The 22837-nt window shown below is 41.9% G+C and overlaps 2 protein-coding genes across 11 annotated transcripts; one reads left to right on the forward strand and one right to left on the reverse strand.

Moving 5' to 3' along the window:
- Positions 1-210: 210 nt before the first annotated feature.
- Positions 211-7163, reverse strand: LOC121594692 (85/88 kDa calcium-independent phospholipase A2). Of its 10 annotated transcripts, none has more exons than XM_041918293.1 (12): positions 6865-7163; positions 5469-5659; positions 5083-5284; positions 4920-5010; positions 4638-4808; positions 4416-4550; positions 4169-4349; positions 4048-4059; positions 3634-3824; positions 2056-3480; positions 1845-1968; positions 211-1746 (listed from the first exon to the last, which is right to left on the reverse strand). In XM_041918293.1, the coding sequence occupies exons 2-12, from the start codon at positions 5512-5514 to the stop codon at positions 1514-1516; spliced, it is 2811 nt and encodes a 936-aa protein (XP_041774227.1). In that variant the 5' UTR covers positions 5515-5659; positions 6865-7163; the 3' UTR covers positions 211-1513. The 10 variants fall into 10 exon arrangements, with proteins under 10 accessions (XP_041774227.1, XP_041774223.1, XP_041774229.1 ...); XM_041918289.1 differs by having other exon boundaries at positions 5469-5744; XM_041918295.1 differs by lacking the exon at positions 5469-5659 and adding an exon at positions 6233-6277 and having other exon boundaries at positions 3634-3809.
- Positions 7164-13831: 6668 nt separating this feature from the next.
- Positions 13832-14913, forward strand: LOC121592917. The gene is made up of 2 exons (XM_041914827.1): positions 13832-14116; positions 14186-14913. The coding sequence occupies exons 1-2, from the start codon at positions 14099-14101 to the stop codon at positions 14357-14359; spliced, it is 192 nt and encodes a 63-aa protein (XP_041770761.1). The 5' UTR covers positions 13832-14098; the 3' UTR covers positions 14360-14913.
- Positions 14914-22837: the final 7924 nt, after the last annotated feature.

Below are 22837 nucleotides of genomic sequence, written 5' to 3' on the forward strand. Positions count from 1 at the left end.
CATTTTTGTGACAGCCAATTCGTCTTTTTCTTCTCCTTTGTTGTTGGGGTTTTGATTACGAATTCAATTATGCAGCTTTTCATTACGATTTAAATGACATGAGAATATAGCTTTTTTACGTTACAACACAATCTGCCGACCACTTGTAGAGCGAAAAAGGAAAGAAATACGATAACGATCGCTCGATCAGTTCAGCACGCACTTTGCGGGTAGTATCATCATTGGAAAGATTTATTGGAAGAAACATATTTAACCATTGTTGCAGGTATTGGACCACATGGACCACAAATAAACAATAAACAACATAAATAGTAACTCTATATTATTTGGTGCGCATGGTGAGCGAAGTTTTACTTCCGTTTTTTTTCTTTTCTTTTGCTTAATAAAATCGGTCAAACTAACTCCCAATCCCTGTTGACTGTTCGCCTTTACAGCACAGACGCATGTTTGGTGGGTTTTTTTATGATATAAACGTTATTGTATCTTGCATTTCAGTACAACATAACAGTGTTTGCGTATTTGTGTGTTTTTATTATCATAGGGAGGTGTGTGTGTGTGTGTGTGTGTGTGTGAGAGGGAGTTTTCTAAACAATAAGTAGATTGCCATCAGGGATACCCACAGCAGCGCACAAGAAAGGACAGCAAAATTTTGCATGCACAAAACAGGTAATTTGCCTCTACTATGCACCACACCACATCTAGAAAACATCTTTTATCTTTTGTATCGTATTTTGCTCCGTACAAAATTACACATATAATTACACGACATCACAATGAAAACGATTTCTTTCCCCCAGTACGTTCAACTCGACTGTTGTCTCAAGCATGATCATATAAAGTTAAACATATTTGCGTACATCTGGCAACGTGTCAAGCGCGACATTAACAATTAAGGACAATTTGTATTCCACTACACTTGTGTGCCAGTGTGAAAGGTATTTATGGTTTAGCTTATTGTTATTTTAACTTCGCCCGTACGGCAACATCTTCGTCGACTGCAAACATTTTCCAAATAATGTCTCCAATTTTCCCGTAGTGTTCTATTCGATGCGTTTCGGTGATACTGAAGAAGCTTTCCCTGATCGCTGATTATTAGTTAGCACACAGTGTTCGTTTTTCTAAAGATATTGTCAACAATTCAGTACGATTTTTGGATCAATCAAAAACAATGGCGCCATTCAATGTATTCAGCCCGATCGATCGAACGTTCTGCTAGATGCTACTTTCGGTGAATTACCTTTTCAAAAAAACAGCGAAATCATCCGGCAACAAAGTCACTTTTAGGAATGTTCGTGCTCTTCCACAAAGAGAGAGAGAGCCAGAGAGAGCGTAAGAAAGAGTCAATATAATAAAACATAAACAAAAATATCCTGCTGTTGTGTTGCCGTTTATACTATTTTGTTCTTACTGGTGGGCGACCATTTGAATGGTGGTGAAAGGTGGTGTGGGAATTACGGTAAATAGATATAACATTTGTTTACTTTCTTTGACAACCTGCGCTTGAAGCTTACTGCTATTTGAGCAGATTGATCAACTCGATGACCTGCTTTCGGTTGCTGTGCATGTATGCCTTTGCCTCCCACAGCATATTGATTAGTGGTTCGTCCATCTTTTCGTCCATTCCAATGTCAACAGACATCTGCGGATTGAACCGGAAGTACGGTACCCCGATCATACTACACCACGCTCTGGCACGATCTACTACCCGTCCATCGGATGCTGTAGCCTGATCTACCAGCAGTGTGCCTGATGAGATGAGAAGCAATAGAAAAAAAAACATCCGTAATCAATACCGAAAAATAGGGGTTTCGCCGTACAAAGCGAAAGTAATAGAAGAAACTTACTGATGGTAGATATACCGTAGGCTACTTTGGCCGTAGCCCATATGCTATCCGGACGAAACACATCGATTTCTTTCAAATCCACTACCGGTGTTAAACCTGTGCCCAGGGACACTACCACCGACACCTGTATAGAGTGGAGACAAAACATGACATGAACATTTGCTCTGTGACTTGCCTTTTTTGCTGTATCAATACTACTACTTCTACTTACCGGTACTGCCTCGGATGCCCGACCAATGTAATGCAGTGCGGCATTCAGTTCGTGAATTTCGGTCATTGCATCCAGCGTCGGATTGTTCGCAATCAATCCACCATCGAGAAAACGACCGAACGCACGAAAGTACGACGGAGCGGCCCCGGTGGCTCGGGCTGCACGCCACACCAGCTGTTCGCTAGGCGGCGGTGGCGGCTGTCCACGATTATTTGATGGCGTTACGATGCTTAAAATGTCGCTGGCGGCCTCGTAGTTGCGGAATAGATGCAAATTTACCGGCTTCCTATCAGCCATCACTCCCGTTACCATCAATCGAGGATGTTTGATATCCGACATGACGGTAAACTCTCCCAGCTGCTCTTTCAACACCGTTTCCAGCTGATCGCTTGGGTAGGGCCGGGATCCGACGAACGCTTGGTCCTTCATACGCAGATACAGACACATGCATTGTTTCATGGTTTTACCACATCCTAATGCAAGCGCCAAAATTCCCCCAGTACTGGTACCGGCGATCCAATCGAACAGATGCACGATGGGTGTTTGGGCGAGATTTTCTATTTCCAAAAGCATTTGTGCCAATACAAGTCCCCTGATACCACCACCATCCAGACAGAGCAGTCGGCCGCGCCCATTGTACGATTCGCCACTAGCTCCCGCTTCACAGGACGAACGGGGCCGCGAATCCGTTCGCTGACCACTGCCACCAGCACATTCTGCCGTCGGTGTCTTGGGAGACTCCGGACCGGCCGGTTCATCTGTTAGCATCGGTTCGTCGCCGACATCGAAATCGCCCAGCAGGTTCACTCCACCCTTCAGCGAAGAAGATGTGGACGTAGGGGAAGTTGGTTTAGAGGCAGCCTCTACCTTGCTCATAAACATCGAAAGCAACGCATCCATCATGCTCGCGCCTTTACGCTCTTGGCTGACGTCGACTGTTTTCACTTCCGGCCGTTCGCGCTCCTCGGGAATGGTCGCACGAATCGTGTTCGATATCAGACTTGGCACACTGTTGCGATGTGACTTTGTAGTTGTTCGGGCCAGCACCTGCTGAATGTGTTCACGCTGCTCCGTCGTTTCGGGTTGGGCCGGTGGGATGCCATTATAGGTACCGCCCGCAGCACACCCTGGAGGACATTTACTACCCTTTTCGGGGCACCGTTTTGCACCCACTGAGTGCAAAATGTACAGAATCATCGAATCCTTTGAGCCACTGTCATCCTTTCCGACCAAGTGGCGGGGCGTTTTACCATCCTTGTTCGGTTTGTTAAAGTCAGCACCGAACACTACCAAACACTGCACGATCGGAATAAGCTTCTTTTCTACCGCAATATGCAGTGGAGTGTTGCCGGAGTTATCGACCACATCAATCTCAGCATCGTGAGCCAACAGCGCAACGACACATTCCAACCGGTCGCGTGCAACCTGAAAGAAAGCAAGAATAAGACGTACATTTATTAACACTCTCTAGTACATTTTTAATGAACACCGATACGACCGATCGTTTTTCTTTTTTTTTTTGCAAACAAAACAAAATAAAAACTAGCACAGGGAGATGCTGGTGTTTTCAAGACTTACCATCACATGCAATGGAGTTTGGCCGTTGAAATTTACTAAATTTACATCGCAACCACGTTCTATTAAAGAGTTCAATACCTCACGGCTGGAGCTCCAGTGCAGCGGGGTGCCGCCGTGTTTCATGTCTTGTGTGAACAGTTTGTTTGGATTGCTGACAAGAAAATCGGCTACATTACCTGTAGAAGAAGGTTCTACGTCGATTATACCAATTGGGGAGTATGTGTGCAGGAATTGTTCAATATGTGCAGTAAACGTTGAAGCGGGACACGTTTGAAGCGTAATTCATAAGCAGGTGTATTAAAGGGCGATGAAATAAAGGAAAGGAAAAAAATCATTTTTTTAAACAATACTAAATCAAGTATGCTGCTCTGCATCATGGACAGAAAATGGAAAAGTTATTAAACAGCCACTTGCCATCAGTGCAGGCTTTTGTAAAAAAGAAATAGAAACATAGATCGAAACAAAAATCATTGGTAAAATAAATTATTGTTAGTCGCGTACAATCTTCCCCCGCGGGTTGGCGGTCCAAACTTACTCGATGGAATGGATTTGCTATAAGAGGTTCCAGCTCCTCGGGCCATCTTATTCGTATCGGCTCCGGCAAGCAGCAGCGCCTTCACGCAGTCCGGTTTGTCTGCCAAACACGCCAAATGAAGCGGCGTATAGCCGTCGGTGTTGCAATGATTAAGATTGGAGGTACTTTTTGCTGTTAACATCTGCAAATATATGAGACATAATGTCACATGGTGCTTTTAAAGCATGTGGCCTTTAACTTATCATACATTTATCATTTCCTTTGTCGTGCTAGCCGCGTAGTGAAACACCGAATTGCTGTTCTTATCCAGATGCTCCAAGTTGCATTGATTAGACTGTATCAAGGCTTTCACAAACTCAATGTTGTTCGCCTTAACAGCAACCTATTGGAAAGGATAGGAGGACATATAACAGATTAGGGTACTATTTCATGACTGATGACTGTTGCAGTACTATTGTAATCAATTTACCTGCAATGGAGTCATCATCTCAGAATATTCAGCATAGTCGAGAAAATCAATAATACTAGGATTCGATATATAATCAGTAAGATTATAAAAAGCAACAACGTGTGCTAAGGACCAGGAAGGGTTATCAATCAGTACGTCACAAAGCTTTTGCAAACCATTGATATTGTACATCTGCAATCAAGATATCATATTAGTGGTTACGTAATTTGTATAAAACATTCGCCAACGATGTTTTACAATGTTGTAAAACAAACACTCAACACGTCACACATTTTATATTACCTCGCGAACGATTTTTACCAATTCTGGCAAACGTTGATGGAAGGCCTCAAACTTTTCCTCGGCTGCCGATTGTGTTGTTGCTCGATACAAGCTGTAAAGCAAAACGACAAACAATTACACCATACTGTTCCGAAAGAAATTTTAATTCCTAGATTAAAGCTACCTGTAGGATGTGTTGATCGTTTCCGAATGGGGCCTTTCCAGTATGATTTCGTACACCAGCTTTTTGTCCGCGGAGTTGGGGTTCGGAGCAAACAGTCGCATCGATTCATTCCGCTGAAGCACTGGCAGGTTGATGTAGGACTCATTTTTCACTTCCTGTACCTTGTTAGGAGGAACGTCCCCGCCTAACAATCGCTGGATTGCTGTTCATTCAGCGCATACGGTGGGGCGGTGTGTATGTCATACACAAGGATGAAAATTAACACGTCAAGTCGTTCGCAATTGAGGATATGCAAAATGGAAAGAAAGGAGTAATATTTAAAAACCAAATCTTTGTCGGACTACTACAGCAACACTTCCTGGCCAGTTCATCTACAGCATCTGTACCTAAACCGGATGCCAATGCACCGATCCCGAGCCAAGCCATTTGCATTAGAACACACAGCAGTTTTCACTACTTCGGTTTGGTGGTTGATTGTTCCAACGAGTTGCAGCAATAGTTTAATACTGAGCGTATGTACAAGGATTAGGAAGACACTTTGGTACGGGACATTTTGAGGTAGCTGGGTGGAACTAAACTGAATGGAAGATTGGTTCGTGGGAATTGTGGAAACAAGTGGAAGTGAAAGGATTAATCAACTGAACGTAGAGCTCTTGTAGGAACTGAAACGAATACAAATGATGATGAAAATATGACAGTACTCTGTTTATGCAGGACAGCGACATACAACAATTGCTCAAACTGCTACACACATTCATAACCAACCAAACCAGCCAGTGCTAGAAATTATTTCACCAAGCAACCGTAAGCGAAATGCCAACTGTGATTCGTAGATGAAACCTCGCGTATCTTCCAACCATATGCACGATGTCAACCGTGAAGTAATGACGCGCGTTGGGGCAGAACGCTCGAGCAAAATAAACACAAAGCCGTAGCTGTAAACTGTAGCACCAGCAGTCAGGGATGAGTGATACAATTTACGTGTCACGGAGAATATGAAAGTGTCGATTACAAAGAATTAATGATCGTACATAGCATATGAATCAGTTGATTCGTTACAGCCTAATGAACAGAACTGTCTGATGGAGCCAAGCGTGGGGAATTATTAGCGTATCGTTCTATTATTCCTGGTAGAAAATCAAACAAATACCTTGAATGAAATCCCTTTCCACAATTGGCGGATTTTTCCACAGCCCTAAAGAACCAAGGAGTGTGTAACTTCATTAAAATGCATATTTTTACGTATTGTCAAGTTGTAGTAGCACGGTAGCCGAAGTACACTTGCACCCGTCAGCGAAAAGACGCTCTTTTTCTAATAAGCAAACCAACTACTGTCCACCAATCGATATACGGCAAAGTAAAGAAGGGACCACCATTGTGTGTGAACGTGTGCGAAAGCGCTTTCTGGTGTTGTTGACCTTTTGGGTGCTCTTCGTACCCAATATGCTTTCTTTGTCCTGTTCCAGCGGGATTCTCGAGAGTTTCCGCTTTGTTTTTACCCGAATCAATTTCACTTGCTGCACTTGCAGCACATGTGCCGAATCGACGAGTTACAGACGATTACAGACGATTAAACAATTCTGTCACGTTTTCTCCACCTCCTTAAAAGTATCATTGCGATTTTTTAGATAGCCGAAAAAGCTTCTGCAGATGCGGCATGCACCGGATCTGGTTGTTGCTAAGCGTATAGCGCTGGTATTCCGGCATTCATGCATATTCGGGGTGTTTATCGCAGGCATTCGAACTAAAAGGATTTAAAACGTTTGTCACCACACCACTCACCATTCAGCATATCTTCTGCACACAGATATCGTTCGGATACGATAGCGGTCTACGATGTCGTTCTGTGGAGCAAATACGCCACCCTAGATTGCATCAACTTTCCCGTTTTCACAAAATGATAATACTGCGACGCTGTTGCTTGGATTACGTAGCGCTGGTTTGATTTGCAGCAAACTACCGGGAATCAAAAAAAGGTTGACCTTCGGAACTGTATCATCCGTTCTACAGATGTTTTTCTTTCTGATCGTGCCCGCTATGACTAATAGATTAGAATTTTCACGTACGTTTGCGTTTGGTCGTCGTTTGACAGCTACGACGTTAGAAAAAATATAAACAACAAACCGGGTACTTCCATCATACGAGCCGTGGTGATGAAAATGAAAATGATCTAAAATTTGCCTTTGATTTGAACATCATCAACATTCACTTTGAATCATTGCTGTTACATGTTTGATTTTATGTTTTGTTCTATTCTATTCAACGAATTTTTATATAAAAATTGATTATAATTTTCCGTAAAACGAATTTAGATCACATTCCAGAAGGAGAGACGTACAAACGTCAAACGTATAAATCAATATGGCGACGCACGAGCGATTGGCAGGAACTTGTACTGCTGATTTGTTTACAATTTGGAATGACACATTAAATATGCTTTTCGCGCAATTATGCTCTATTCTGGTGTTTTCGTTTTATGTCCAGTTAGAACACTTATGTGAACATCATTGATCATTTTTAATACGAAAGGCACATATTTTTTTATGAAGTACAATTGCAATGGTGTAAGTTGAACATTACTAACCAATGAAAATTTCCTTATTACTTCTTTGTAATTTTATCGTTATCTATTTGTAATGTTAGCTGCACTTGATCTGCCAGCAGTGCATCTGACAAAGTAAAATGAAAAAAAAAATCAATCCATTAGATTTACTTCACCCACTCCCACCTCCTTTCATATTTGTATAAACAAAATTGTGAATACACATTCTTTTAGAAGGCCGTGTGGTTTTCTTCAAGAGCGTGCTCCGGAATGTATCTAGTTCAATTCTCTCCTCAGCCGTTCCTTCAATCCTCCAACTACCAGAACTAAGTTCAAAATTTTAAACCTAGTAGGTTCGGTCGGAATTAGGCACGCTTGAAACGGTCGGAACGATCTAAACCAGAGATGTCAAACTTACAGCCAGCGATGCGGCCCTTGAGGTCGTTCGGTTGGCCCCGGAACCCTTTGCGCTAAATAATTCATAAGTCAGAGGTCATCAATCAGCATATTGGAAAAGAACAATTTCTGTGAGAAAAAGTAATCAAGGTATTCGCACAACTGCTTATCCAACAGGAATCTTACTCGCTGTGTCTTTTCGTACCGAGGTGATACCCTTTTTAGGCAATGTTCGTTTGGTTTGATATAGGGGAGAGTAGGTAAAGATGGACACTGCGGAAAAATGAGCACTTTCTCATAAATATACTTTTATTATGTTGATTGAATTACTTAATTATTGAATAACTTAACTATGGAGCATACAAACACAAGGTTTGACAACACATTTGATAACATTATATATTTTGGTATGATATTTGGAAAAAATGGGTTAAATTCATGAACAAATTTTAAATCGTTCGCACTCTTATGGATCTTATTTGACTAGTACGGAACATAAGCTTTACAATTTGCATTGTTTATATTTTTGGTAGTCTTTCTAACATGAAATGAAATGAGATGTCGTGATTTTTAAGAAAAAAAAACTGGCAAATGAATGGCAATAAAAGCAATAAAAGTTCGGCAGTTTCTGGTGGTTTTAGCATCCTGACACCAAATTGGGAATGAGGAAACTCTGTGATAGGGGATTGAAATTCTTATTGGAATTTATACATTCCGGCAAACAAAGATGTGTAACAGCTCAATGCAATGCATGCGAATAAACGCATTGGTTAACGCTTGAACGCAAATTGAAATAAGGATAGCATTACGATTTTCGTATTTTAGCTCACCATTCAATGATGATCTCCATTAAATGTCGCTATCCTCAGATGAATACACACACTTGACCAAACCGACCGGCCAACTTGCCGAACCGGTTAGATAATCGCATATAATAGCTAAAATAAATATCAAACGGTCCGCCGGTAACCATTTTTTTTTCTTCTCTTTCCTGTACATTCGCTCGACGCTATTTTCTCCCAAGCACTTAGAAAGCCGTTCCCATATAGCACAGGGCGATCGAAGGGAGGCACTGCCCATCGCAGTGCCTCACACTACGACAACACTATTGCGAGGAGTCGCACCGGACGGTTGTCGATAAGGAAGTAGTATGCGTCGTCCGGGTGTGTCTGTTCACGATCGGGACGATGGCGCATACTAATAAGCTTTTGTGTAATAAATCATTATTTGACAAACGCGGGCGGGCTTCAATGAATTTGGTGAAAAGTCAATATTTGAGAATGATGCGCGATTTTGGTGCGGCTCGTCTATCGCCCGTTCACCCAGAAAGAGAGAGAGCGAGAGAGAAAGAGCGTAACGATCTGTTGAACGAAGATTGCCACGACGGACGTGAGAGGATGGGATGTGGGATGCTGGAATATGAGAGTGTATGTTATCGAACGATTTCGTCATGCAGGTGGAAGATTCACAAAGGGATGTTGTGATGATCGCGGCTGTAAGGTTTAGGGCTGGTACACGCTGGACAGGAATGCTCGGTATAGCTTGCTGTGTGTGATATCGATTTCGAGGAACATCAAGAGCTCAGTTTAAACGATTAATCAAGCAAGCGGTGTGGCTCCATGGTTTCAAAAATACTATTCCACAACGTATTGCTTAACGGTAATTTACTTAACGTTTAAAATATTTATAAACACCAATGCAATGGTAGGGAATTTTCTAGGATTTATGTTAAATAAGCATAACTCTCACAGTATACACAATCTCACTGTGACCTTGAACAGGTGCTGATGCTTTGCCATCATCTGTTCGTCTAAAATTTGGTATGTATCTCCTCTTCAGGAGTGTTGTGATGTTATCGGATTTGGTGACCCAATGTCATCAGGCACACATTTGATTAGGCACCAAAATTTCTAATTATGGTGGGAAACGGTTGCAACGCTTTGAACAACAGTGTTGCATCATGAAGGTTGAAAGACGTTTGCCGAAAAAACATGTTTTATGCTACGCGTTTAGTCGTACTTTATTCGAGTTATGGAACACGAACTTACGCTGCTCATTGTTGTTGATAATGTGGTACAATTTCTGGCACATTGTTCTTTCCACTCATGTAGCTGACCACACACAGTGAACAGTTATAACATAGCAGTAAATTTAACTGTAACTAACTGTGGGCTTCAAAAGTACGACTAATTGGAATCTATCGTCTAGTTCAAATCACCTTATGACCTTATAGCAAACTCTATCCACGATTATAATGCCAATTTTTATTTCAATCTTCCAGCACATATTATAAATTTAAATCACTAATTATTTGCTGCATCATTGGCATTTTTACGAGGGATTCACCTGAGATGAAATAGCACAGTGGCCCGAATTTCGGTATGGCCGTTTCGCATTTTCGTTGGCGTTGGCTGGCGTTGATATTATTTAACAATGAATCAGCCCTATAAAAGTGCAGTTGCATAAGAGGTTATCCGGTTGTCCGAAAACATAAAAGAAAAAATACCCACAAGTGCTTCGGTATCGTCAACCTATCCGGCTATCCGGCGCAAGGTCAACTGACCGCCACTGACCAGTTTGTGGTGTACGGGATAGAGAAAACCGAAATATATATACAATTATCCTGCATGTGGTGGTCATTTTGCTTTGTTCGTTCGTTCTCAATTTTGGCTGCACGATCCGGGCTACGATCACACTGCCGACCACGATCGTCACTGGGCAGCCGATGTAGGTCATGTTGGGGTAAGGGTTAACAGTAGTGTATCTCATTGATATGTAAGACGCGCTCCAGATGATGCCACCTGTAAACCTTTTAACTCCATTTGTACGCACAAAGTTTTTTTGTCGCTAGTGAAGAACGTATTTGACAAATTGTTAATATTTGTTACATTTTTATCTCCACGGGTGGCTTCCTTTCATCCTCTACAACAGCAACAGCTTTTCAAGACAATAATCGAACGATTGCCTAGATGTGTAGAAGATCGTTCTTACTATGCATATCCTTAAAACGCGTGCATGATCGATCAACTACCCTGAGAAGCAAAGCAGCACAAGAAACAGAGCTTTTTATGGCGAACTATTGTTTAATTGTGCTGGAGGGAGAAATTTCAAAACCTTGAACCGTTGCACCTTCTGACCGATCGGTGCCGGTCAAACCCAACCCGTTACAGCAGCTAGTAGAAACCAGCCCAGCTCAGCGGACAAGCTAAAGGATATGAACCTGCACCGGCATCGTTTAGAGGGTAAGATGACGATAATAACACACGCCGTGCATAGGTCGTGTACGATGCATCTGGTAAAAAGCGCTACAGTACAAATGAGCACAATACTAGGGGCGGTGGTAAAGTTTAAAGAAACTTACCCATTCGAGAAACGCGGCTGAGAAGTCGTTGATCCCGGAAGCTAACACCTGAAGGAAGGGTTTTCTGGGCGATGGAAAGCGTTACCGATGCGACTAGAACAAAATTCAACCACCAGAGGTGAAAGATGAGAGAAACATAATCGAAAAACTTGTTTTGCTGAGGACACCATGGCGGATGTGGCCGGTTACCAGGCTACCTTCAAGGCGTGGCCTTTTTTGCAGACTCTTCAACGTTTATAGCAATTGACGCCACAATGCCAAGTGGCTCATCAATATCATAATGATACGAAACATAATTACGAAATAATCAGCCTCAACAACTGAAGTAAGTGAAATTCTTTATCGTGTGGTGTAACTTTTATGAACTTTTATGAACATATTTTCATGAAACAAACTATCAAACATTAATATTGAAAAAAAAGTAGATTAATAATTTATAAAAAAGTCTTTATCGACATGTAAGTGTACTTCACGCTTTAGAAGTTTTTAAGTATGAAGTGAACTTGAGCATAGACGAATTTAATTTAACATAATTTAATATAATTTGAATTGAATTTCACACCAACAATTAAGGATTTAGTATTTTATGAAATTTTACAAAAAAATCATTTTCTCTTGTTCGGCACAATAACATTTTACTTGTACTCAGAAATCTGAGGTAATTTGCTCTCGGTATAGCAGAATAAATATGATTAATAAGCATTTAATACACACCACATTATCCTTGAGCGTTTTTTTACGAAATTTGGAGTGAAAATCCAATTTGAAGTGCCATTCACATATTAAACCTTGTTGTTTTTCAACAGGTTTTAAATATTTTTAATATTATTTTGGTATTTTACATTTCGTTCATGTGACACAAATTCAAGCTTTTCTTGATCATGAGAACTGTAGGCAGCTAGGAGTTTTGACATTTATAGCATCACGCACTTAATACGCAAAATAAACCCAAAACTACCTTGGCCGCAGCAGATCCATCAATCAAGCAATTGTAGCAGGATTTCGTTTTTTTTTTTTTGGTTTTGTTTCTTTCTTTCCCCCCTAGCTGCGCGCCATTGTTAAAACAACAATTTTGCGACTTGTGAAGGTTGTCGGCACAATGTTGATACCGTCATAACAGGAAGCCTCCATTCGAGATTGCCCAACGGAATGGATTAGCACGAATGACTCGTACCATTAAATTAAAATATTATAATGAGTTCGACACAACAGGTAGTGTTGTTAATGCTGTGGAAACGTAAACAAAATCAATTTTCGGCACATTTAATTGCACCGGGTGTGCTAATAAAATTAACCTATCAAAAACGCGCGACACTGCTGCGTACATTTATGGCTTGCGTTATTTTACCAACCGACCTTGCTGATTGACTGCTCTATTAGTTGAGGTTAAACTGTGCGAGCAATGGAGTGAGCGGCTACGGTTGCAATAATTAAAACCATTTTCAAACCGCAATCCCTTTGCGATGGATATTGTTCTTCTTTTTAAGTGTTTTTTCTTTCTTATTACTCTTCGTTGTGTTGTGGCCATTGGTATCCAAAGATCAACGATCGATGCGATGTGATCATGCATCACGTTCGGTGACACTTTTGCCACTTTTGCAGCAAAGGATTGTCAACGAGCTCGTGCACGATACATGTTTGTAAACGTAAATGCTAAAGGCAAACATCGCCACCCATTCATTCACTGCAGCTTGTGCAGCCAGCCATCTTTCTCCGTGTTCGCCAGCATGCCAGCACGCCAGCTCGCAACCATTGCAACCTGATACGCACGTACGCAAGAGGTAGGAGGTTTTGGGAGGATCGGCTGCTATATTTATTACAAATGGTTATGTTGGTCTGCCATAACGCAATCATCATCACAATGGACGAAAACTGGCTGCAATGGTTGGTGATCAAACATCACAGGGGGGGGAAATCGTACAGTTATGAGCATGATCGCGACTGGAGAATTCGTTTGAGAAATTATCACCGTGGTGAGGTAGGCAGGAATCGCTAAAACACTATTGAAAGAGAAAATACGGTAGCTTTGCAAACGCAGATATACATGTGCGATGCATGATCGATCGTTTCACACGAAGTGTTTGAAGTGAGCTGTAGAATGTGTAGTATGGCTTCTGCTTTAAACGATCGTACGAGCCTACAGTACAGGTAGTTTGTACTCATTTGAGTGAAAAAAACTTTTCTATTTACGTACATAGGTTTACTATACAAAGCTAACATAAAACTAAACATATTTTCCCTGGCATCAATTACAACCAAGCTTAATTCGCTCTTTATCATCATGCCTCATTGCACGTTACTGTAGCTGAAAATGGAGACGAACTGTACTTTGCGCTTCCTTTTCCGTGCACTATGGGGATGCCGGTAAGGTGCCACCCAAAACCAAAACCGGCCGGCTAAGCGATAGATAGATTCATCCCTCAAGTGCTTCCCTACGTTTGCCTTAGGTGACCGGGGCAGAGACCACAATTTTCGTAAGCTTTGTTTACGTTTACAGCATAACGGCTGCGTGCAAACGACACACCGTGACAAAGCTGTGATCAAACAATTTCACTGTATGGTGTATATAAAGCCGGCGACAATTGACCGTACTGCATCATTCACAGTACTTAGTGCAACGTGCGATCATCTGCGCAGCAGCTCAGGACAGAGCCTAACCCGGTACTGCCGACGGCCAAAACAAAATTTCAAAAATCGGAAATTCAACATCCTCAAAGATGAAGCTCCTAATTGTGGTAAGCTTGTAGAGAAGGTGCTTTAGTGATTCCCAAGCGCTATATTTTCACTTTTGCCTCTCGTTGCAGTCTTTTGCCCTGTTCGTTTTGGCTGTGGCACTCGTGTCCGCTCTGCCCGCCGTCAACGATGAGTCAATTCTCGGTGGCGACGTGTACGAGGCGGAAGTAGACAGCTTCAACCCACAAGACCCACAAGCCTTCCTGAAGCTGAAGAAGTTGAAGAAACTGCTCTTCCTGGGTTAGACCTCGTACCGCGGCACCGCCGTTGTCTGCGGAATGTGCTGGAGATGGAAAGATCGTTCTATCGCCAGTGCCTTCTCCACAAAGCCATACATTCAAATCCCGCCAGCAGAATTGCACCGCAAAACATTCCATTCTACGTCCATTCTACGCTTGTATACATTGCATACATGCATACATTGTAGCATACTATCCATTTCATTGCAAGATCATCATGAAGGGTCAGATCTAGAGTCTGTTTTACTATTTTTTAAACAATTGCACCCACCTGTACGAGAAACGAATTATTTTTTAAATATAATTGTACTTTTTTGTTGATAGCGACTGCTTCGTATTCTTCTTTACCCTCTAGGTTATAATTTTATTTGCTCGATTTTGTAATGAAGATCGTAGGGGAAAGTACATAAAGACAACCGCTTTGGAGAAGATGATGCCCCATTACTCATAACAGGTGCACACTGCTAATGAAAGAACTGGTAGAGAAAATTTAATGTCTTCTGATGGCTATTGCAACACACCACATGTTATAGTATATAGTTATGGTTAGTTATCAATTTTGATTTTGCCTCTTGATGAACAAATGCCATCAAATTGCCAAGCTGAGCAGCAAGAAATTGAACTCCAACTGCGCGAGCATTACCTTATAACTTGCACACGATTTGAACCTTGTTGGTTTTGCGTTCAGCCAAAACCAAGGAGAGGATCTGATTCGAAACATTTAAGGATTACTCATTAATTTACTCCAATAACTGCATGTGGTTTCCGTAGCCTACATACAATGTTTAATCCTAAGACCTACGCCTATACTTGTCCAGAGTACCACAAAATAAAGCAGAACTTAGAAGTTAATATTAGAAAATTAATTATACGACAACCGGCATTAGGAAACCATCCTACATGAAGAAAAGCATGAAGCGACCTACTAGGTTCGTTCCGGAACGCGCATCACTAGCTCAGATCCATTTCTAATACCACTGATTTAACTGTGCGACTATTTCTGTCTGTAGTCCGACCTGAACTGATTTCATCGTTGAGAAATTTGCTGACAAATTTTTCGATGTGTGTCCATATACCAGGATACACATATGCATCATCACTTTCTTCAGACATACTCTTGGACGGATTCAATCAACAATAAATTCGCTGTAACGCGGTTTAAGCGTATAACGTATGTTTGAATAACTCTCTTTGTTTCAAAGTTTTTGGGGTTGGTTAATGTTGGTTAATTGAATCGAAAAACAAGATTCAACATTTTCACTACATTTTCTATTCATAATTTTTTTATCTGCACAGCGAGATATAAATACTGCAATGTAAATTTTGAGTACGACTTCAAGGGTTCAACCCCCAAATGGACCACATCCCCTTACGTAGGACTGACTATCCTGCTATGGGTCTGAAAGGCATGAAATCAATAAGTGACTGAAAGGCATACTCACTAGTAGTACAGGTAAGCCTTTACCGACAACGGTTGTTGTGCCAAAGAAGGAAGAAGAAGAAATTTTGAGAACATAGTTAGCACCCCGAGCAACGCACACAGCAGACCGAACCATTAATCGTTGAGCGCAAGACGAAAAAGATAATAATGATGGGTAAAGTTGATAAAAATCCGGAGTTGACTCCGATCCGACTCCAAAACTTTACGAACCGACTCCGGAAGGTAGCTCCGACCAACATTATTCGAAGCCCTTCAGAATCGTCTAGAGCCGTCCGAAGTCATGTGCAGAATCAGGGCCATGAGAAATCGGAGTCATGTGCAGTCGGAACCGTCTGGAGTCATCTGGACTTGCAGTCTGCCGGAATCAGAATCGACTAGAGTCGACGGGTGTCGGCTGTATTTCCTCATTTATCATATTCCTTCATATTGCAGTTATGGTAATTGCACTTTATCTAATCTATGTCATCCATTTTTACCTGCCCATCTAAGATACTGTTAGTGGCAGTCACGCTAAAGTATAATATATTTTAGTAATAACTTTTCTTTGATATCATTAGAATGGGTATTTTACGCTTTGGTATATTGATTATACGGTTACAGTGCGAGTCGCTTTAGTGCTGCGATCCTCACGTCACATACTGATAGCCCCGCTGACAACAGTGATCTTTCAAGATCAGTCCATGAACTGTATACATGTATTCCCCGATATACGCTATTAATGTGAACTGGAAGTAATAGCGTATCTCTAAATATTCTTCTTCTATTTGGCGTAACGTCCTACGCGGACATGCCGGCCTAAACAGGCTTTCGAGACTTAATTCATTACCACGTAGCCGGAAAGTCAATTCTTGCTACGGGAAGACGGTCCATTCTGGGCTTGAACCCATGACGGGCATGTTATTGAGTCGTTCGAGTTGACGACTGTACCACGGGACCGCCCCTAATATTAGCGTAAATCAAATTTCGAGGTTTTCAGCTAAATTATAGCTAATTATCGTACAATTTGGCTATAGTAGCAGGTTTTAGCCACTAAATTAGGTATTTGATCAGATTTCAACTAATTGTTTAATAATTTTGCACTATTTAAAATGGCTGTTAATATTCGCCCAAAAGCGAATTTATTTTGCATTTGACATGTTGTGTGTCAAATTAGTACAATTTGCTCGAAGATTTGTCAAATTTACAAAATCGCGTATAGGGAAACTGCGTATATCGAGTTTGGCGTATATCGGAGTATACCTGTACAGCAATTACAATGATTTCCTAGTCCTACTTCCAAATATTACAATCGATGTATGTATCAATCTCCATAAATCACTTCAATAAATGAGTAAAATGAGACAGAAAAAACTAATCTTTAAGTAGTGCTCGTATTGTGCAATCACCTATGTTTTAATAGAATGACCCAGCTGACTAACCGGTAACGGTAAGTATGTTTTAACTCCATTGTATGCCACTAAACCTTCTTGATGTAACTCATGTAAAATGGATGAGCCTATCTATTCAGCTTCTTCTTCCCACCGCAGTCAGCTGCAGTACCGTCACGATGCACACGATCACATATTTTACCATTCCGCTTGCCAGTTTCTCTATCTATTCCGCTATCTACACTGGTCCACTTTCCATTCATCGTGGTCAATGCCAAAGTCCCATGTGCGACCCTTTCGCAGCCTCCGCCCTGTGATAGGCGTAGGTTGATAGCACTAGTTTAACGCGATGACGCGGTCAGCCAAAAAAAAGATGATCATCTATAAAGCTGCACTTTCGATTTCATTTACATAGGAAATTTGCATACTTCACAGTCGCGTGTAAATTTACAAAGTGACCGATTAGTGTTGAAGCTTGCTGTGGGCCACTCCCCGGCCCCCCTCAAAATGGGCATCCGAAATGCGTTTGGCGCAGCTTTGGCTGTTTGACGAAGGTCATTGTCACCGATGTCGCAATGGGATGCCCTCTAAACCGTACGGTGGCCTGTTGTCGGTGTTGGTCAAGAAAAACGGCCGAAGGTGATGTTTGAATATATGCTAATCATTTTAGGGCTACAACAGTGTATATGAAATTGCTCAACGATCAAATATACAAGCCTAGTTTTTTTTACATTCAAATGGTTCCTGTCCAAATCAGTTGAACATACGATGCTAAACTTTATGTGATAATTCATTGGATTTTGCATAACTTTCTTTAGAAATACGGCCTTTTTGGACCGTTCGTCCTGAATAAAAAAATATCTTTCTTTGGACTGGTTTTAAAATGGATTAAATACAGTAAAAAAGCTTTCAAAAAGGCTCTTTAAAGCTGTATCACACCGATACCTCACACTGTCCATCGGTTGTAATAAAAACCAGCGATCGTTTAGAATCTATGTCACCAATGAAGTTACGGACGGTGTGTCAAACAGTTAAATCCATTTCATTTTATTGCTGTTACGTTTACGCGTGTGCGCACGTACATAAACCTTCCACACGCACATCTAAGCACAATCCGCATAATCAATCAAAACACCACAGGCGTTACTGATCTATGTTGAATTTCTCTACAGCAAGCATGCTGTGTCAACACGCTAACAATCGAAAGTGTTTGTTTTGTCGAATGTCGTTGATTTCATACCAACCAACCAACCTGCTGTGAAGGTAGCAGGATGTCTTTCTGTAAAGACGCTTGAAATAATGTGTCCACCTGGTCCACCTTCTTCATCGTGTCACCATCACACGCACAACCTTGGGCATGGGTTAAAAATTAGCAAACTTATCATCCATTCCAATCCATTTACTCTTCCGACGAGGATGAGGCGTCATTAGTGGCATAGACGAATCTGCCGCTCTGTGCAGCTTAAGTAAGAGATGGACTAGTTCAAAGGTGACGTCGGAAGCCTTTACTTTCTTACCGGTTCAATAGCTAAGCAGCATCGCAAGAGTAATAACGCAAACATGAAAGAAAAACGTGTCTGCCCTTCCAGTCACCCTGGATGAAACAATTACAGATCGATGACAGGCTAATTCTAAGAAGTTGCACAGTGCCTTGCCCCGCATGATGCAGCAACAACACCCCCTGCGTTGAATATGCTTGAAAAAGCTCTGCTCATTTAGCCATTGATCATTGAAACAGCAATGGCAATGGGGAGATGTTCGTTGTTCGAAGATGGTACCGAGACGTGACCAAACCCGAAAACCAACCATACCAACCGATCGCACACAACGGTTGAATCTTTTAGTGAACATGTGAATTACTTTTGACGGAAGTTTTTTTCTTTCTTTTTTTTTGTCCATCCCTTCCCTCTCGCACAAGTTTTGTTCACACTTCTGAGGTAAGTTTTTCTAATGACCCTCAACACGCTGATCAGGCACCCTCGTATCTCTCAAAAGTGGCAAAGTACCACCGCTTACTTCCGAGTCGAGGTTCGTTGCTTCTTTCCGGCATTGAAGTCGTTTGTTTACTGACGCGGTACCAACAAACGGGAAATGCTAGCGACGAAATGAACTTATTCATATGTCAAGCAATAAAAAACCTTGCCGAACAAATATATAAAAATGCTAGATCAGATCGATTTTTTGATAGTTGACGGGTAAATACATTTTGAAAATAAAAGGTATCAATAAGCACAATAAATGACTTGAAAATATTTAGATTTGACTGCTTTTTCATGCATCTTTGGTACTTTTACTATATGTACTATGTACTTATATATGTACTTTTACATATATACTTTTCATTTTTATAAGCTCTAACTCAAATATTATCGTGATTTTATCGTTTGAACGCAATGTAAAATTCATAAAAAGGAGGAAAAAATACGCGCTTAAATACCGTTTGTGAATTGTTTTCGCGAAGTAAATACAAACAGAGAGTGAATTGTGAAATTCCATGGACGTTCAAACTGGCCTCGGCCTTAGAATAAAATCTTTTAAGAGGTGGCATTATTTACACGAAGCTCGTGCCGATTTTCTTCGATATCGAATCGTTCTCGCAGTTTAATTTCAGTCTCTCTCTTTTTCTATTCTTTTCCATTACTAATGTTTGTTAACAAATATTAGCAAGAGATTCTCGTTTGCTATTGAACTAAAACTGGCCAAAAACGGCTGCCATCGGGGTGCGGTACTAAAAATGGGATAACATAAATCCCCCCCAACCCAGCCGACTGGAAGCCAACGTCACAGGCAAAAGGGGATTTGCATTTTACTGAGTTGTTTACGCGACGCAGACTCATCATTCACACGGCACGCGGCGTCTACTCACATTCAAATGAATTTTAAAAATCCCGATCCCATCCCGGAAGGCTTTCAGCAGCACATTTTGCACGAACAAGCTTCGTGATGTGCGTGTGTGTTGAGGTCGGATTGTTTTGCTTGTGAAAGACACATCTTCCTGGTTTTGAAAGTCTAGTATCATGCTGCAATAAAGACCCAGCCACGGAATCAGGAGCTTGACAAACAACCTTTTAGTATGCAAAAAGGACTCTTCTTTATACTGCCGTCAGACAGTTGGGCGATAGCAATAGGCTGTGACGGTGACATAAAATTACAGGCTTGTGTCGAGTCACTGACGACTTTTGCATAAAATAATGGCGCAACCCAGCTAGCCCAATATCATCGATCAGCTGAAAACGTACAAGAATGATAAATGTGGCACTTTTGTGCTGTTGTACGATCGTGCTGCTAGCTGATGATGATGACTCTCAGATGAGAGCATCTTTGACGTCCCGCGCACCTGTTTTGCGTTCGCGCCACGGGTCACACTGGCTGCTTGCTGTTGAAGGCCCTTCATAGCAGCTCATCGCTCTCCCCCCCCTCCACCCTTCGGTAGGGTAAGGTCATTGCGGATGGTCACATTTCAACATCTCGAATCGACGACGAAGCTGCAGGACGGCGTGCCTGCAGGAGTATAACCATATCCTGAACAGAGAACGACCTGAACGCAACAAACGATGCGTAGCAAGAGGCGAAAGATAGAGAATTTCTCTACTCTCTCTTTCTACGGTTCCTTACAGCTAGAAGAAGACAACGACATCCAGCTTATCAGTGGATGGATACGGAGAAACCCTTGGCATTGGGTTTGCCACCCAGTATTGCAGCATCAACATGGTACACCACACCCGAAGCAAGCATTCCTCCCTCCCCCTTCGAATGCGTAGCAGATAGTAGCCGTGGCAGCCGTCGCACAACCCCCGCCAACTACGATGGTGGTACCGTATCAGTCCGCGTAGGCTCTGGAGCCACTAGATGGGTTGAGCGTAGCAACAATAGTGTGCGTGTAACAAAAAGGGAGCTTCGCATGCACAGCAGACGCAGGGCGAGCAAGTGAGAGGACGATCGTTTCCGTACGCGGAACCACGGTACTATGCCCCGCTACTACGGACGATGCGATATCTTGCCGGTACGGCGCGAATGATTCGTCCCTCTGTTGGCATGTTTGGTGGTGGGGTAGGGAGGGAGGAAGGTGACAATCGCGTAGCACAACAAAAGCAAACAGAAAGATTCACCACGATCGTGTGGCGGCTTCGCAGGTTTGGGAATCATATAAAAGTGGCTGGCAGACGGACGGACAGCATCAAGTTGTGTTCAGCTCACCGAACAGTAGACAGTTCTTTTGACGCGGATTCGTCCCTTTTTGAAAGTGTCCAACCAACCAACAAACCAAACTTCAACATGAAATTCTTGATCATGGTACGTTTTCTATACAGTGTGTGATATAGTTTAAGTTGTGATTGTTGTTTTACGCGGAAAGGTGTTAGCTTGCTTAGAATATCAAACCTATTAGTGAATGTGCCGTGAATGTCATGCTTTGGTTACTCAACTTTTCTGTCCGTACCAAGAGTGCGTTTGTGATCGTGACCTCTAATACTGATCTTTTGTGGTTTAACGGTCTTGCACAGGAATTTGTGGAAAATGGCAATTGATGGTGGAGTGACCGTATACAGTGTCAAATAGAGTAATATTGTTGGTCGTCTGTTGAAGAAAATAGTTGGAAAATTTTCTAGTTGATCATGAGATATCAAAAACCTTTGAGGATAATTTTGTATTAGACTGATTGCATCATCTCCATGCTTGTAGCTCATTTAAAAAACGGCTGAAGTATACAATTTACGAAAAGATGCAATAAACGAGCGATTGCAATCTTATTAAAAAAATTCACCAGAAAAAAGGTTTCCATAACTATGATCTAACATTTGCATTTGCTGTTGTTCTAATGCACCCCACAGACCATCTGCCTGTTCGTGCTGGCCTTCGCCCTGGTGTCGGCCATCCCTGCGGTGCACGACGAAGGCATCTTCGGCGCTGATGGAGCTGCGGATGAAACCCTCAACGTTCAGGATCCGCAGGCCTTCCTGCTGAAGAAACTACTGCTCAAGAAGAAATTGCTGCTGCTCGGTTAAGAACACCCAATGAAACAATCACAGCCTTACTCCCTAATAATAAGCAATCTGAACTACAATGCTCCTAATTCACAACGCCCACTCCATGGCTATTACCCCTCCTTATCCAAAAAACAATCCAATACCCACCCTTCGCTCATCCCGCCGACTATGGCTCGGTCTAATTTCACGGTCGGATGCAACACTCGACTGATGAAAGCGTGTGGACAAGGACGATCACGATCACTGGCAAAGTGCGTATCGGAATTACGGTAACGGAAGCTTATTTGCTTAGTTTTGCTGCTAGTCTTGTTTAGCACTTGCCAAATCGGTCACGCTAGATGCCACGGCCCGGAAGAGAAAGGAACATAGGCAGCGAGAAGGAGAGAGCTTCTATTTTTAAGGTGCAATACGTAGTACAATCTACGCTACTATGAGTATTGGCGAGAGAGATATTTTTATACATAAATGATAGCTTTTTTTTACTGGACAGTGATTCCAAAAGTGGCAAACACGTACTCTTGCCCCGCTTCGTCACTTGCTCAAAAGACATAAGAAGGATGTACAAAAGTTCTGAAAATCTACTCCAAATAAAAAAAAAAACAACATACAAGCAACACACCCTGTGTAATAAATATTACAAACATCCGAAATACTTCGCGAAACTCTTTGACGCAAACGTTGATGCGATGCG

This window comes from Anopheles merus, chromosome 2L, assembly GCF_017562075.2.
Source record: "Anopheles merus strain MAF chromosome 2L, AmerM5.1, whole genome shotgun sequence".
NCBI lineage: Eukaryota > Metazoa > Arthropoda > Insecta > Diptera > Culicidae > Anopheles > Anopheles merus.

Coding starts and splice junctions, on each gene's coding strand:
- LOC121594692 (XM_041918288.1), bottom strand. Junction 5,011..5,082: donor ACGATCAACACATCCTACAG/GTAGCTTTAATC, acceptor TTTGCTTTACAG/CTTGTATCGAGCAACAACAC. Junction 4,350..4,415: donor CGACAAAGGAAATGATAAAT/GTATGATAAGTT, acceptor ATATATTTGCAG/ATGTTAACAGCAAAAAGTAC.